The 18494-nt window shown below is 37.7% G+C and overlaps 1 protein-coding gene across 2 annotated transcripts in view; it reads left to right on the top strand.

The window, feature by feature from the left end:
* The window catches only part of PDGFC (platelet derived growth factor C), a 193660-nt gene that overhangs the window by 163089 nt on the left and 12077 nt on the right, over positions 1-18494 (top strand). For both annotated transcript variants that reach the window (XM_039221128.1, XM_039221129.1), the window contains exon 4: positions 18267-18474. In XM_039221128.1, coding sequence (XP_039077059.1) covers positions 18267-18474 — 208 coding nt within the window. The remainder of the gene's footprint in view (positions 1-18266; positions 18475-18494) is intronic.

Raw genomic sequence — 18494 nt, 5'->3', positions numbered from 1 at the left:
TAATCATGAGTGATTATACTTTTTTCCAGAGATCACTAAACTTCTTCTAAGTGCCTTGCCATGCAAACCTGCTTTATTGACTATTGTATTCTCACTTCTTAGCAAAGCACCTGGCACATAGTAAGCACTCCAAGGTTCTAGTGAGCTTGAAGTGAATGAGGGAATGATAAATAATGTCTTTCATGGGTGCCCTGGTGGCAGATGTCTCTGTGATCGCCAACAGCACAGTCATAAGTAGCGCTGCCTGGAAAACTGCCTGCCTCCAGATTCTTTTGTGGTAAACCAACGTCCTAGAGCCCAAGGCTGGGGAGCAGCAGCCCTGTGCTCACTGGGGATGTTAATCCCGGGGAAACCCTTTGCGGTTTGCCTGAGAAATCACCGCCACCATCCAGATGTGGAACTGATGCTAACATAGGAACTGAAATTTAAAAGTGAGACGGCGGGGAGCGGGGGAGGGGCAGGGAGAAAGCAACGGGAACACCGAGCTGGGTTGGTTGGAAGAACATGAGACTCTTTATCCTCGGGGTCATGCATTCAAGTCCCATGTTGGGTGTAGAGATTACTTACATAAACGAAATTTACAAAGGGGGGGGGGAAACTAAATAAAACTGAGTCAGGAAAAGAGATCCAGCTCATATAAAGTAATAAAACATGTCCAAGTTTCCACCCTTTACCTTGTTAATTGAATTACCCATTTCTTTGTGTAGGATCATAATAGCTATACCTAAGTTTGTGTTCTGCCTTTTAGATTACACAATACGTTCACATACATTAACATGTTTGTTAGGTAATTTTGATTTTTAAAAATCTCTGAACAATTGATGCAAATTTCTGTGTTTACTTCTTGAAGTTAATGTTTTTTATTTAGAAAATTTGGGGTGGGTAGGATTTGCAAAGCACAAAGCAGTGGATCTTGGAGGTCATTTTAGGCTGAAGGTTCTCTTTGTGTTATTTTGACTCTGTCCAGCCAAGTCCATAGAGTTTCAAGAATGGAAGAAACCTGTAAATTAGTTTTGCATATCTTCCATCTGATTCACAGTCTCTCTGCTTCCCAAACAAAAATGACTTTGGCATAAAACTCATGAATTCATTATCTTTTAGCTATTGAGGCCACTCCGTTTTTAACCGATACTGTTTTTAGAAATCTCTTTCTTACATTTAGCAAAAACTTTCTTCTCTTAACTCCCTCTCACTGGTCCTAATCTTCCTTTTGAAACTGCATGCAGTGGTTTTACTGACTTTTTCCATTACTGGTGATGCATAATCACTTGATACCTTATAAAATATGGTTATGCCCATCATCTTATTAGACCTTCAGAACAACCCCGTAAATTAGGTGGCTTATTTATTGTTATCTTTGTCCTATAAATACTCTAACACATAGAGAAGATAAGTGGTCTGCTGTGATCATGCCCGCAAATAATAGATGTTGGATCCGGGTCCATGTCCAGGTTTTTGTCATTCAAAATTCCATATGTTTTCCATGGTACAGCATTGTCTCACATATCCCTTCCAGTTTAAGTGATGCCCCATAATTTTTTATTACCTCAGACTGGACTCCTCAGCTTCTTCAGTTTCTCAGTTTTGTCAGCCATTCCTCAAGTGGCCTAATTTTCAGTAAGAATGACTTGTGTGGTTCTGGATGGGGCGTTTGCATGTGCACATGTACATGTATGCCCATGCAGAACTTAGATGACCTTCGTAGCCTCCCGCTGACAGTATATGTAAAGTACTTGGCAATGATAGCCAGTCATTGTACCACCATTCCACATAGATACTTTTGGTTTATTGGACTCTCTTGTCTTAGGTTAAATTTTACATAAATATTTTCAAACACAAATGCATACGTCATTTAGCATTTTAGAGTGCATACTTTTCAAGTGAAGAATTATGCGCCTCACCCTCATTTTGTACATTACTCTTAAGTGAAATCAGAAAAATGATTTTCTGGGCAGTTGTTGAAGATTCCTAAGTTTCTCTGTCTGCACTCTGTGTGTGGTGAGAGGGAAAAACTCCCATCTTACCAGCTTCAGTCACTTTGGCTAGCACAGGAAATACACGCTTTCAGGTTGGAGCAGTGGCCTCAGTAAGACAAGTGTTTCCAAAGTTCACTAAGGAGCTGCTTTACACAGTCAGTACAGGATTATACCATGCCCTGAATATCAAAGGAAGAGGTTAGCTCGGTGTCAACAATTATATAACTCTATACTTTAAACCCCAGAACAAAACTAACCACTTCCTAGATCATGAACAGCAGTAGCACAAGCTGAAACCGCAGTTGATCAGCGCATCTAAAAACCACAGTTTCGCTGGGACTAGGCTATAATTATTTCCATATATTCTGCATAAAATCATCAGAAGCCAGAAACCGTTTCCACATCAGTGAACAGGAAAGGCATTTAGAAAGATAAATTATTTTAAAGTAACCATTTGTGAAAAACAGGAAATAAAAGCGGCACCATATTCATTGCATGAATATTCATATTATCAGACCTAAAAAAGCGCCTTTAAAGCTGATTTGTCTGAAACTACACTGCTTATGCAGCAAGTTGCAAGTTCCTCATGAAGTTAATACTTTTAACCAAATACTCTTCTTTTAGTCTAATCGGTTAGAAAAAAAATGATTAGCATTCGATTTTTAACATGAGCATTTTTTTTCTGCATTGAACGAGAAGTAACATCGAATTCAATGGGACGACTGAATTAGCCAGATGCTTCATTCAAGTAGGGATTTGGGGTCTGGCTGGGATTCTGATATTTAAATTTAACCGTTCTATATAACAACCTTTTTGTATAGGTTTGTCTTTAACACTCTCTAAAAATAGATTAGTATAGACTCTTGTTGAGTTCCTCATAGCTTCTAACAAGGCCTCAGCAACAACATTCTGGAAGTCCTCATTAATCTCAGGACACCTTGGAGGTTCTGGTGATGCTCTGTGGACCCTGTGGCATTCTTCCCTGAGCTCTAGTTCTATGTCTTCCCTCATGCTCAGTGATTGCCCTGGGCTTTTCTGTGCCCCCATCACCGCAGCATTTGCCTGCTGTGACCCCTTGCCCGTGTCTCCTAGCCTGAGATTTCTAGCAAGTGCACCCAATTTAAGAAGTTTCTGGAAATACCGAGCCCACAAAGTTATGCCCCCACACCATGGATAGTGTCCACAAATGAACTCCCGTTGTCATTCTAACTGACACCACTTCTATTTTTGATTCAAATGTTCTGTAGTGCTGCTGGACACTGCCGGAGAGTTTCTCCGCCCATCCTCTCTCCCAGTCTCCACAACTGCCATTTTACCATTTATTCTCTCTTCAGACCTCCAGCATCAGCTCTCCCATCCTCACTCTAGAGAATTTTGCTTCCTGTTTCATAAGAATCAGTCAGAAGAGGACTTCCACAAGCTCTCCCCATGTTCTTTCCCTGTCTCTCAACTGTATCTCAACACCTGACCCTCCTGTGACCTTGGTTCAACCTTGGAGAACTGGGTTGTCTGCCTAATTCCATCTCTTCCAGATCCTTTTGTCTCCTCTTTAAGGGTGTGCCCGCAGGCTTCTCTCCCCCCACCACACACACATGCACCCCCCGTGCCAACCATCTTATTATTATTTTTTTTTTTTACTCTATTTGTTCTTTCCTCTCAGCATACAAACATGCTACTCTTTCTCTCATCTGATTAAAAAAAAAAAGTTATTCTTTTGGGCCGACATCCCTATCCAGTTCCCAGAGCTGGTGTCTGCTCTCCTTGTCAGCACCTCTTCAGAACAGTTCTTGGTGTTTGCTGTCTCTGATTGTTTCTCCTTTTATTCTCTCCTAACTCATACTCAGCAAGTTTTTCACCCCACCATTCTACCCAAGTTGCACCTGTTAGGGTCTCCTATGAATGCATATCTCCAGATCTGGTTGAAGGTTCTCAGTCCCCCTCTGCCTAGACCTGTCATCAGTGTTTGACATAGCTGATCCTCAGTTCCTTCCACCGAACATTTTTTCACCTTGTTCTTAGATCATCACACTCTCCATTTTCCTCCTGACTGCTCCTTCTCAGTCCCCTTTACTGATTCCAGCTCCTCTCTCTAGCCTGGCTTTGGTGAGAATATCCATAGGGTCATTCCCTTTTTGAATCAAGATCACTTCATCCAGACTGGGAAACCATGGTACTCATCTCTTCCTCATCAACACCCACTCATGTGGCAGACTCATCCGGTCCCATGGCTTCGGTGCTATCTGTAAGCCATTGGCTCCCAGATTTATATAGCCAGTCCCTCCATCTAACCTGAAATCTCTTAGATATCCAACTCTCTCCTCAACCTTTCCATTTGGATTATTGGAACTGCCTCTTAAGTGCCTCCCTATTTCCACCTTTACCTTCCTACAATGTCTTTTCAGCACAGCAATAAATGTGTAAATTAAAATAAACAGCACAGTTTAATGACTGTAAACATTAGTCATGTAATGCCACTCCTTTACCTGAAACTCTCCAATGGCTCCTTTCTAGCGTTACCAGAAATAGCGAATAAAAATGTAGGATGCCCAGTTATATTCTAATTTCAGCTAAACAATGAATGGCTATGTAACTGCTAGGTCCTACTTACACTAAGAATTCATTCATTGTTTATCTGAAATTCAAATGTAACTGGGCATCCTGTATTTTATCTGGCAACTCTACTGCCAGCTCACCCAGAGAAAACACTTAATCCTTACAGTGACCTACAATCTCCTATATTATCTGGCTCCCTGCTGTCTTTGATCTGGCTACAGTGTCCCATCCTTGCTGTTCCTCGAGTAGACCAGACACACTTCCTGCCTTCCCACTCTGAATACCTAGAATAATCTTCCTCAGATAGCCACATGACTTACACTCTCTTCCCCTTTAAGTTTTGCTTGAATGTTACCTTCTCACTGAGGCTGTTTCTGTATCTTATCCCCTCCCTGCTTTACTTTTCTTCTGATATACATCTCACCATCCAATGTTCCCTTTGTTTCATATATTGTACTTATGTCTGTTTCCCTCCAGGAGGATATATGCTTTATAATGGTACATATATTGAATTTGTTCATTACTATATCCTTAGCATCTAGCACAGTGTCTAACCCATATGAGGTGCTCAGTATGTTGAATAATTGAATGAATTAATATATCATGCAGATGACCTTTGGATAATTAAGAGCCTATTTGTTATGGATGTACCTGTTTATGTGTCAGGTAGCAGTTACTAGTTCCACATGTTTCACCCCTCTACACGAGTGGAAGCAATGAGGATTTTTATAAAGCAAGATGGGGGGAGGAGAATGAAGATGACTCTAGAGCATTGGACACTTGAGACAAAGGGTGACAGAGTAGAGAGGCAGGGTACAAAGAAGACAAAGAAAAATAATATGGGAAGACAGCTATAAATTGACCTTGAACTTTATTAAACTTCACCATGACTTTGTATCTCCCGAGTATTCTAGCTCTTCCCAATCCATGCATTAGATTCTACCTATGGAAAACGGCTGTTATTTTAATAATCCATTTAGTTTATTCTGGTTGATAGAATTTTACCTTCTTTAAATAGGTGAAGGTTACACTTTTTAGAATCACAGCTCAGTCTCAGTTGTACTGACAAAGCTGTCCAGTAATCCCTTTAGTTAATGCTCCCTGCTCCATTTCAAGACTCAGGTTGCCAGTAGGTGCCCTACATATCAGAATGACATCTGAGGAGTCTATTTTTAGGTGTTTATTAACCTTAAGTTAGGGAACAATGAAGGAGATGTTAGGCTGGTTGTTCTTTAGTCTCTTTGCACAATGCAGATAGAAGAATGTAAATCCTCTTGTTTGCTTTATAGTTTAGCTCAGATGTAATTATATCACTAAGCTCTTAGGGCTTATGCCTAACTTGTTCCAATGTACACTAAAATTATCGGCAACATAATGGCCATGGTATATAGATGCATACATTATAATCATTTATTTAACAATCTTTTATGAACACTTAGGATTTTATCTTAATTTTACTCTTCTCTATTAATAATGCTACAATGAAAACTCTAGATTGTAGCTCTAATTTTTTAGGGTAAAATTCTAAATAGGAAATTATAACAGAAGGAAAAGGCTTCTCAGGTGTGTTTAGGGATAATGGCAGCAACTTTTCACAAGAACATTCTAGGCTCTCTTTAGCCTTGGGGGATTTCTCTAGACCTGCCCCGAATTCTGACCATGTGACACAACTTCATTTTAGGGTGGTGACCAGTGCGAAAGGACATAAGGAAAGAACATAAAGTTTACACTTTTCTTTTTTGGAAGTGTTCAGATTTGGAGATGAGCCTTGAAGACTTTATGGCAAAATAGGAATATCACAGAGTGATTAAAAATGTAAAAGGAAGTGACTTAGTGCTTGATAAAATAATTGTCATTCATATTTTCCTCCATCATTGAAATGTAATTCACTTTTCACTGAATAGTTACTTTTAAGGAGTTTGTTTCAGTATAATCCCACACATTGTAGTTAACAGTTACACAGGGAGCCTGACTAGTGAAATCCTGCATTTTTGGTGGGGTTTTATTTGTTAATTTCATATAAAGACTTTATAGGCAAAGAATAAAGATTCCCAAAACTGAAATTAGAGACGTGAGCTAAGGACATTATATGTGTATATATATATATATATATATTTTAAAGTTCCTCAGCATAGAGTTCTTCCTGGCCATAAACATACCTAGACATGCATTCGCTTACCTTGCTGTTGTGAAATTCCTGTTTCTCCCCTGAGAAGAGCTACTGAATATAAATCTGTTTTAACAGAGAAAGGAGTTTGAGCAAGGATTTCCCCTCTGGGGCAGAACAAGCTCTGATTTGCCGTGTCGGTGTTATAAGAATGTTGGGTGGGGATATCAGGGAACATTGACTAAATAGGTAATGTCACTCCATACAGCACACACCAACATAAATCCTGAACTAAATTTCTTAAAATAATTTTTTTGTTTTGACTAAAGTTGATATAATGTGATTAACGAAATATACAATAAAAACTGTACACGAAAATGCCTAATACATATAAAGCTCAATTTTGATTACAGTATTAAATTATATTGTTTTACCTAATCCTTAAAACAGTTTTCTAAGGAAGTGATACTGTCTGTGCTTTGAACATCTATCTCTGCAGACACACACATAACTAAGATGTGCACCATGTAATTTACAGAAACACCCAGTTTTCTTGGCTGGTGGGCATGGTTGTCCTAGTCTGAAGAGAACATAATTTATATCATCTGTAGTCTGTAGAACAATTACCGAGTGCCTCTGAACAGATAAAATGTGTCCCAGGGCAGGATGAAAAGCAACTTTGAGAAGGCATAATGGGTAAAGAGAGGTTTGTAAAAATGTGTACCAACCTCTTCCATCAGGTTTGACTGTGAGTAATCAATAGAATGTTTAAAATAAAAGCCATAATTAAAAAAAAAATAGGATGTTTCAAAACAGTTACATGTTTCTAGAAAAATTAAAATAATAAAAATGTCTACCATTTGTGGTAGAACACGTAAAGTTCTATTATTTAATTTATTTGCCAAAGGCAAGGCAAAAACAGGGAGGCTAGTCAGATTATTGCAGATGGGCAGATGGTAGCCTGGATTATAAAATAGTAGCAGCAGAGGTAATGAAAAGTGGTCAGATTCTACACATAGTCTTAAGGTAGAACCAAGGTAATTTGATGTGGGATGTAAGCAAAGGAGAGGTGCAAAGAATGACTCCCAAAGATGGAGTTGCCATTTGCTATGATAGCAAAAAGGTGCAGGTTAGATGTAGGGATTTGATGGTAGTCCGCATGTAAGTCACATGTAATGCTTTGAAATGATGTGAGATCACTAAAGGAAAGAATGTAGACAGAAAATAGAAGAGATCCAATCAATGAGCCTTGGAACATTCCAGCATGTAAAGGCAAAGTGATCAAGAGGAACCAGTAAACAGAGCTAAGGAGAAGATCTGTTGGGATAGTAAGAAGATGGAGATCTCCGTCTCCATGAAGATGGAGAAAATGGACCATTGGATTCAAGCTGGGTGGGGAGGCAGTAGGAAGTCATTGGTGATCTTTCTACTTCATATACATGTGAACCCCTTCCATTAGATAGTCTCATTTTACTCCTCACAGCCATGTCCTGAGGGATTTTTTTATCACTGTCTCCAGGTTCAGCTACTTGCTCCCACTCTCCTTACAATCCCAATCTCCTTACAATTTTTAATCAAGTGATTAAAAAATACATAACTCTGTACCAGTTTCTTACCCAAGGAAGGTCTTCCTCCGGTACAAAATTCAATTGAGGTTGAGGGTCTTATCTATTAAATTTATTGAACATATAATTGAAAATATCTATCAACATAAGGCATCATTTCTCAGCTAGATCTTCGCAAAGCGTTCCAAAAATTTCCCTTACTGGTTGTTGAATTAAATAGATTGAATTAGGATAGATGTTGAACTATAAAAGACAGTTCTGTAAGAGAGTCTTAGGGATTTGGGTTCGAGGTAAACAGTAATTCAGGTGTTTCAGTGAAGATGTTCTTAGTTTACATTCTCTTTCAGTTGAAGTTTCTTACTATTGACCATTTCTTGAGTACTGTAACAAAGCAAATTTACAGGCATTCAATGTAATAAGATTAGGAAAAACGTCAGGTGGCCTTTTGTTGTCAAACACTTGGCGGCTAGTAGATGTTGTTCCAGCTTTTTAGGGCCTGTCACATTTTTTGATTCAGGGGAATAATTTTTAAATTCTTAGAAAAAAACCCTTAATTTTGGCTTCCCAGAGATGCCATTGTGGAACATGTGCTTGGGAGTATGTTGTTTAGTTGTCCCGTGGGACTCTAGTTTTCAGTATAGATTATTACTAAATCCACAGTAATAGATTAAAAACATAGATTATTATTAAATCCACAGCTTTACCTAGGAAGTGGAAAACTGTGTGTTGATGTTGATTCACCAGTGCAAAGTCCATCTGCTCCCTGGCAAAGGGTTGGCTTCTGGGAGATCTTCCAGCCTAAGGCATTAGCATCAGGGTGAAATGCTTTAATTGGGGCGCCTGCACACCGCAAACATGTTTGGTGAGGAGGATTTGAGGGTAACCGTGTCGGAATTGGTCAGTGTAGTCAGGTCGTGGTGATTCTCCAGTTTCATGCTGATAGGTCAATGGAGCCAGTAGCAATTATTTCATCTGCTCATTTAGTAAGAAGCTGTGCTTATGAACATCGACATCACTTTTTTAAAGACAGCATTTTCAGCAATGCTAGTCACATCTCTTTTTCCATATTTGGGCCCCGGCAGAGTACTGTTGCTGCTCAGGGTTTGCCCGAAACCACAAAGCTCTTGGCATTTGAAGGTCAGTGTCAGGTTTGAGCCTTGAAATCACTGCTTTGAAAAAAAGAAAGTCCTGGGTGATAAACATTTCTCGCTTTTCATACCGTCCTGTCACTAGGCTTGGTTGTATAGATATGTCAAGTTTTATTCAATTACCGTGCTCTTTCAGTCAGAACTTCTCAATATTAAGACTTGACATGAATGCAGTCGGCCCTCTTCCCTAGGATTTCTCACTTAAATATATAATCTGCATTACCCACACAGTATTAAAACATCTGTTCTCGAGTAGGAATGCAAGCATTTGCTTTTCTGTGCTGGCTTAAAAATAATTTAAAAACATAACCAAGATAACTTTTTGGATGAATTGAGATAAGAACAAGGGGCAGGACAAAGAAGCATGTTTAAATGAATTGTTCCAGGACATTCTTGTGTCTTTACAGAACCTCCCATCACTTGTTCCTGGCAGGCAGTTTTGTCTGCGTGCCATGTCTGCCTCCTGAGCTCTTAAAAGTTGGACCTATATACATTATAGCAGCTTGACATTCTATAAATGACATTGAAGTCACCTTTACAAAATGATGTAACAAGACTGAAGTGTTTTTTTTTCCCCCTTCTCTTAGAACACCTGGATTTTTATTTTGTTCTTTGTATTTAATGCCTGCAACAAGAATAAAACCTAATCGGCTTTCCTAGCCCTTCTGTTAGGTATGAATGAAGTGAAAGGCTCCTTATCAGTTTGAAATGTACTGAATGCAGAGGGCTAAGAAAGCTGCAGCATAAATCTTTGTAGGCCCCGAAAGTTTTGTGGTAGTTGCTATGCTACTCAGAGTAAACATTTGTATGTGTGTATTTGTCCAGGGAAGACTCATTGTAAATGTTATATTTTTAAAATTGCACTCGCCACAAAAATCCTAATAAAAAGACAAGCTATGGTTTTTTTAGAGATACGTAATAATTTATTGTGAAATTATAAGCAATCCAGATAGTATTGTTCCAAACAGGAAGTCAGCTTTTTTTTCTCTCTAAAAAAGGAAAAGATAATAATAAATGCATAAAATACTTAAAGTAGCCATAGTAAAATACAAAAACACTAAAATGTTGATTTCTTTAAAGTTAACACTGGAGAAGTAATAGAGGACTTATTCTTGGAGCCAAGCTTCCTGTGTTCAGCTTGTAACACTGATTCTCAGGTGGCCATAACTTGATGTGAACCCAGCTCTGCCTGTTACTTTTCAATGATAAAAGTAGAAATAGATCCATTTTTCAGGGGGTTTTTTTATGTTAAGTTCACTTTAAAAAAATTTTTAATGTTTATTTATTTTTGAGAGATCGAGACAGAGCTTGAGTCGGGGAGGGGCAGAATGAGAGGGGGACGCAGAATCTGAAGCAGGCTCCAGTCTCTGAGCTGTAATCACAGAGCCCAACGCAGGGCTTGAACTCATGAACCCGTGAGATCATGACCTGAGCCGAAGTCAGACGCTTAACCCAGGCACCCCTTAAGTTCACTTTTTATGCTCCATGCTCACCAGGATTTGTGTGATACTTGTTGGGTTACTCATGTGATTCACCATAGCAAATTCTCAGTTTGGCTTTATTTTGGCAAGGAAAAATCACACTTATAATAGGAAAAGGAAAATCTCTCTCTTTAGAGAATACTCGGCTTATAAGGTTAAACTTCACCAGGGCAAGTATTTTGGTTTGCTTTGTTTACAGTGCCTACCTCATGAGCTTTTGAATTATGTGTTAAGTGATTTAATGGGTATAGTATAAAATTAACCTTGGTTTGCTGCTGTGATAGATATTAAGAAGTCGATGACACCACGCTTTAGTTCTCGAGGGCTGCTCTTACAAAGTACCACAGATTGCGTGGCTCAAACAACATAAGTTTATATATTCTCACAATTCTGGAGACTAGAAGTTCCAGATCAAGGTATCAACAGGATTGGCTTCTTCTGAGGCCTTTCTCTTTGGCTTGTAGACAGCCATTTTCTCCCTGTGTCTTCCATGCATGTCCGTAAGCACATTTCCTCTTCTTAGAAGGGCCAGTCAGATTGGATTAGAGCCCTCCCAAATGACCTCATTTTAACTGAATTACTTCTTTAAAGCCCCTGTCTCTGAATACAGTCTCATTCTGAGGTACCGAAGAGTAAAACTTCAACATAGGTATTTTAGGGGGACACAGTTCAGCTCATAACCCAACATGTATCTGTATGTATTTGAAAACATGCTGATATCAATTCTCTGAACATGAATCTGTTTCCTTCTGATTTTTAGAGCCACATAGCTTCCATCCATAAGCTAGATATGTTTGCCTTTCTAAGGACATTCACTTCTTAAAAGGCAAGGTAAACTTGTATGCACTCTCAGTTCAGTAAAAAAAAAAGAAAAAAAAAAAGAAGAAGAAGAAAAGAAAAAGGTCAAATTATGTTAGTTGTATCATAGGGCAGTATCTCCCAAAATTCACTGATAACCTAAAGCAACAGGAAATTTTAAAGAAAAAAAAATAGAGTTCAGCCTCATCACAAACCTACTAAGGAGTATGTTTTGCTTCTGAAGGTTTCCAAAATTTTGCTGAAGCTGTATTGGACCCTTTTCTTCTTTTTTCTTCTTTTTTTAAAATTGAGATATAATTGATATATAACATTGTGTAAATTTAAGTTGCACAGGGTGTCAATTTGATACAATTCTGTACTGCAGTAAGATTACTGCCATAGCATTAGCGAATACCTCTATCATATCACATAATGACGTCTTTTTTACAGTAAGAATATTTAAGATCTCTTAACATATAATACAATATCGTTGACTATTATCACAATGCTGTGTATTAGATCTCCAGTACTTAGTCATTTTTAACTGCTAGTTTGTATCAGCATCTCGCCAGCTCTTCTACCCGCCCCCCAGCCCCTGGTAACCAGCATTCTATTTTCTGTTTCTACAAGTTCAGCTTTTTAAAGTTCTACGTATAAGTGAAATCACATAGCTTGTATTTGTCTTTCTGTGTCTGACTTATTTCACATAATGCCCTCAAGCTCCATTTCTTCTTTCTCATGGTTGAATAATACTCCATTGTTGACATTCATCATTCTTCTTTACCTGTTCATCCCTTGATGGATACTTAGGTTGTTTCCATATCTTGGCTGTTGTGAATAATGCTGCAGTAAACATAGGGCAAACATCTTTTCAATGTCCTGTTTTCATTTCTTCGGATATATATCCAGAAATGGGATTGCTATATGGCTTGGTAGTTTTCTTTTTAATTTTGTACAGAGCCTTCCTACTGTTTTTTCATAGTGCCTGAGCAAATTTACATCCCCATCAATACTGCATAAGGATTTTTTTGGTAATAATACCAAGAGCACAAGTAACAAGAGCAAAAATCAATTAGGTAGGACTCTATCAAATCAGAAGCATCTGCACATCAAAGAAACAGTCAACCAAATAAAAAGGCAACCTGTGGACTGGGACAGAAAATTTACAAACCATATATCAGATAAGGGGTTAATATCCAAAACACATCAGGAATTCATACAACTCAACAACTGAAACAAACTCCGATTTAAAAATAGGGCAGAGGATCTGAATAGACGTGTTTTGTTGTTGTTTTTTTTTGTTTTTGTTTTTCCAAAGCAGACATCCAAATGGCTAACAGTGCATGAGAAGATGCTTAACATCAGGGAAATAAATATCAAAACCACAGAGAGATGCCACCTCACACCTGTCAGAATGGCTATCATCAGGAAGACAAGAGATCAGGGGATTGGCGAGGATGTGAAGAAAATGAGTCCTCTTGTACCTGATAATTACAGAGAATTCTTAAATTTAAAACCCGGAAAGAAACTTAGAGGTGACTGAGTTTAGTAGCTAGCACTTGACAGAGGAGGAAACTGAGGCTCAGAGGGGTTATAGTACTTGCCCAAACTCTCTTTCCTAAATGGGAGCAGCTTCAGGATTAGAGTCTAGACTCACTGACTCTTGATCAGGCCTCTTCTCTCATATCATGCTGTCATTCAGAGTAACTTTCACCAAGAAATTTAAAAGACCTAATTTTGTTTATAATCTTTCTTACCTCTTAGTACATGGCACTGACATTTTAGAAATGTATTGTTCAGCAGGACACTTCACTATATAGAGATTTCAGATCTCTTTCTACTCATTCACCATATCCTTACAAGTAACATACCTGAACATCTAGGCTGGGACTGAGAGTCACCCGGTTGTCACTGCTGCCCTGCGTGGAATGGCAGAAAAAGCCTTTTTTTCTGATTTACTAAAGAAAGGGTGTCAGTTTAACTTCATTACAGCACATGAAGAAACTGTGCTTTCCATTACTGACCATTATCATCCACTAAATATTCTTAGGATGACCCATAACTTAGTAATAAGTTTCTATTTTTCTAAATTTTTTAAATGATTTTTATTTATTATTGAGAGACAGAGCATGAGCATGAGCCATGAGCATGGAAGGGGCAGAGAGAGGGGGAGACACAGAATTCAAAGGAGGCTCCAGGCTCTGAGCTGTCAGCACAGAGCCCAGCGTGGGGAACTCGAACTCACAAACCATGAGATCATGACCTGAGCCAAGGTCGGGTGCTTAACCAATGGAGTCACCCAGGCACCCCAGTAAGTTTCTATTTTCATGGTGAATAGAAGAGAGAGTAGAGGATGTGCAGATCCAATTCAATCAAAGGCGCGTGCCCCAACATTAGTATTTTTAAATAGAAGATATTGTTAGAATTCTTTAGACACTAAATGTTGGATGAAAGACTGTGGCTTCGACTGAAAAGAGTACTTTTTAATTAGAGGAAAAATTAAAATGTAAAGGATCAGAGGGCATTTTGTCCCCCTCTAACTTCTTTTTTCCATTGCTCTCCCAATTCTCTGAGAATCCTTTAGACAACTTAGGAAAGCAGAACTACAGACGTGAACAACGTGGTTGTTCTTGAACCAGGGGGTGTGGTTAAGAGTCATGAGAAAGCCCTTATGTAAAAGCAGTGCTTCCTCTGTTCTGTGCAAAGACTGATTCTTTGAACACAGGTGAAGCAAGTTGATTATCCCCGCCTGTGTTGGGGTGGGAACTGCTGTGTGTGTGTATCATTATCTTTTTTTTAAAAAAAATTATCTTATTTTAATTTAAATATTTAGAGACTTGGAGATTTATAACACCAACTGATATATGCAGGCAGTAATATATGCCAGCTTGGTTTCTCCCAGCCTTTGTCATTTCAGGGATTGATATACTGATATTTCATGGAACCCAAGGTGTGCATATTTTGTTTGTTCAATGGTACAGGCTTGTTTTGTTTTGTTTTCTTTTGTATAAATACTTTGCATTTATTTCAGCAGTGTGGGTTTCAATTGGAACTTTTTGTTGCTTACGAAGTAATGATCTATGCAGAGAGGCTCAAACAAACGTGGAAGAAAAGTAAACCATTCTTGTATTATGGTCTAATTGAAAATGACTTAAATAACAATTTTATATCATACCTAAAGTAGACATCTGCACTCTGACATCTTAATGAATAATATATTTTTTATTAGCTTTCTACATTTACTCTCTGTGTGCAGATCATGACACATTTGATTTGTTTTATATCGTCATAGTCATGAGTAATAACTCAGTTATTCTTTGAGTATTACTGGCCCTTAATTTCACTTTATATAAACATACATTTTGGCTTATATTTTAAAAATTTGCACAACATCTGCAATAACCTTTTCGCATTATAAACTTAATCGATATTAACCAAATTGATTAGATTAACAATGAAAGCTTTTATTAGACAGTTGTTTATTTATATCCATAATATCATTATAAATGATAATATTATTCTCTATCAGCAGTTTTGCATTTCTTGGACAACTAAAAAAATACTAGAAGTAAACAGAAATGTATTACATTTGGTTTCTACTCTCAAAAGTTGGATTGAATAATTGAAAACATCTTCATGCTAATACTTTGGCCAGACTCTTGACATTATTGAAATTAGATCTTTAAAATAAGAATGAAATCAGTGTTGACTCAAGACTGCCACATTCATTCCTGCTGAATATGATCTATAAAAGTGCCCCTCTTCCTGTGGCCAGAGAAGGATCTGCACCCATAAAAGCTATGAGCCTCATCAGGGGATAATGCCTGCTGCAGAGAATAGTGGTCCTTTTCATTTTTCTTTTCTCTTCTCTTCTTTTCTTTTTTCCTTCCTTTCCTTTCCCTTTCTTTCTTTGTTTCTTTCTTTCTTTCCTGTTCTGTTCTTTTCTTTATTTCTTTTTTTTTTTTGTCCTTTTTCTAATTTATAGAACAGCTTCTGCTTTTCAAGCCATGTTCTCACAGGATAGCCCAGAGAAAGGATCTTCTTCAAATTGACACAATTGAGATATATGGCCATCGTGTTATTAAGGAAGTTTTCATGGATGAATCATGTTTCAAGAAAGGCCATTATAAATGGTAAAGATTTATTATGCGGATCACAGGAGAGAGAGCTTTGTATATGGGGGAAGGGGAGCAGTAGTTAGCATGTGTAGAGGTACAAAGTCTGGGATGAATATGACATGTGCAGTAGTTAGTGAAGAGACTGGATTGATTGGAACAAAATGTGCATGTCTTTGATGAGTAGAGGATTAAATGGGAAAGGTGAACCAAGGTCAGATTGTGAGGATCCTGAATGCAGGGTGAGGAATTTGGGTTTTATCCTCCAGATGAGAAGTCGCTCTAGGCATTTGTCCAGATTCATCACATGATCATTGTAAGTTATTTAGGTAGATTAACCCAGGGTTATGCAGCACAGAATAAAGGGAATAGGGAAAGACTGAAGGCAAGGAGACAACATTAGAGTCTGCTGAATAGAATAGATTGTTTCCAGTGTCTAGCCCAGGATCCAAAGGATAAGGATGAAAAGGAAGAGCTTACATGATAGTTTTTTATTTTCTAATTATTACAACAAATGTTATTTTTACTGGATCTCTAAAAGGAATCCATATTTATTATAAAAATGTTAGCAATATAGACATGTATATTATATACATTTATGTATATTAAATCAAGGTATACTTATATACTTTTGGGGTTTTTTTGTCATTTATTACATAGTAGGCATTTCTTTTGTTAATAAAAACAGGACTAAGAAGAGGACTTATTGTTTAATGATGGTATACTATTTCAGTTTGAGTACAGTGCAACTAATATTTCCAATGCCATAAATTTAGATTTATTATCAGTTTTCTGTTATTGTAAGTATTACTGAATGAACATCAACCAACACAAATGCTTCATTCCATACTCTTCCTTTCTCCTTCTCTGCAAAAATAATAATAATAAATAAAAATAGGGGGGCCTGGCTCAGTTAGTTAGAAAAGCATGCAACTCTTGATCTCAGGGTTGTGAGTGTGAACCCTGTGTTGGGTGTAGAGGTTACTTACATGAATAAAACTTTAAAAATTATAATAAATGAGTGAATTAATGAGTGAATGAATAAATAAATAATTGGGGTGCCTGGGTGGCTCAGCTGGTTAGGCATCCGACTCTTGGTTTCAGCTCAGGTCATGATCTAGCAATTGGTGAGCTCAAGCCCTACATTGGGCTATGTGCTGACAGTGCAGAGCCTGCTTGGGATTCTCTCTCTGTCTCTCTCTGCCCCTCACCCCACTCTCTTTCTGTCTCTCTTGAAATAAACTTTAAAAAATAATAATAATAAATAAGTTAAATATTTGTTCATGTATTTATTTTGCCTATTTCGATTTCAGTTCTGATCTACCAGTGCCTAACTATAGCTCATTCTAACACTTGGTTGTTGCAGGGCCAGGTTTGTTATTGAACTTTTATGGAAATTACTGCCTTATTTTTGTTTACCATTTAAATGATGTCTTTTAATCCATTGCTCTATCCATGGGCATTCAGATTACTTTGAAGTTTATTTCAAAGAACACTGTGATGAATATTATTGCACATATTTCCATGTGCACAAATAAAAGGATATAAACCTTTTTTTAATACAAAAGTGAATTACAGGGACATGCATCATATAAATCTTAATTCTAATATCCTGTGTATATCCATTAAATCGGCTGAAGTGGATGTAGCAATTTACATTCACTTCTGCAGGCGGAATGAAGGAATTCCAATTTACCCACATCTTTGGCAGTCTTTTCAATCCCTGCCAATCTCACGTATGTGAAATAGTATCTCCTTTTTTGTATGTGAAATAATACCTCACTTTGTTTTACACTTCTCTGATAACTAAAGATTTTTAACATGCTTTTATATGTCTATTGGCCACTGAAGCTTCTTGTCTGGAAATTACCCATTCTCTATAAAGTTGTTGGAGTTTTTTTATATGTTCTGGCCACGAATCCTGTGACAGTTATGTCATTTATCAGGGTGTTCTCCCAGTGTCTTTCTTTTAATCCTGTTTATTAAAAAAAAGTATGGGCAAATTTATCAAAGTTATTTTTTATGGGTTGTGCATTGGCTACATTGACGAACAAGTTCTCCAGTGTGAAAGACTTTTCGCCGGTATTTGTTCCAAGTTTTCCTGGGTTAATTACTTTATGTTTTTAATTTATCTGACACTCATTTATATAACTCCCCGGTGATTTTTTTTGCAGATTGAGGAAAATGAAAAGTGAAAAGCAAAAGAAAAATTTGGTAAACTCTATTATAGTTTCCGCTGGAAGTCCGTAATTGAACCACAAGACATTTTCTTTTTATTTAAGCAACAGATATCCACATCTGCCATGGTTCGTGATAATGAAAGTTAATGTGTTTCTCGTTGACCACACAGAAAATTTATTGGAATTCATCTACATGAAGTCTTTGCAAAACAATTTTCTATGTTGAATACAGTTTCCTTTCTCTTGCATTTTCAGCCTTGGTTTGCCCAACTTTGTGCGTAAGTCCAAAAGAAATACATGGTCATTTTTAAAACAACTAACATGAGATTCATTTTACTTTCAGCAATTCACAGAGGCTGTGAGCCCCTCAGTGTTACCCCCTTCAGCTTTGCCACTGGATCTGCTTAATAACGCTGTCACTGCCTTTAGTACGTTGGAAGATCTTATTCGGTATCTCGAACCAGATAGATGGCAGTTGGACTTGGAAGATCTATACAGGCCAACTTGGCAACTTCTTGTCAAAGCCTTTGTTTTTGGAAGAAAATCCAGAGGTAAGTTCTGTCTTCAGATT

The sequence above is a fragment of the Hyaena hyaena genome, unplaced genomic scaffold (genome assembly GCF_003009895.1).
Source record: "Hyaena hyaena isolate Hyena2069 unplaced genomic scaffold, ASM300989v1 scaffold_951, whole genome shotgun sequence".
In the NCBI taxonomy this organism is placed as follows: Eukaryota; Metazoa; Chordata; class Mammalia; order Carnivora; family Hyaenidae; genus Hyaena; species Hyaena hyaena.
This window is presented reverse-complemented; position numbering and strand designations above follow the sequence as displayed.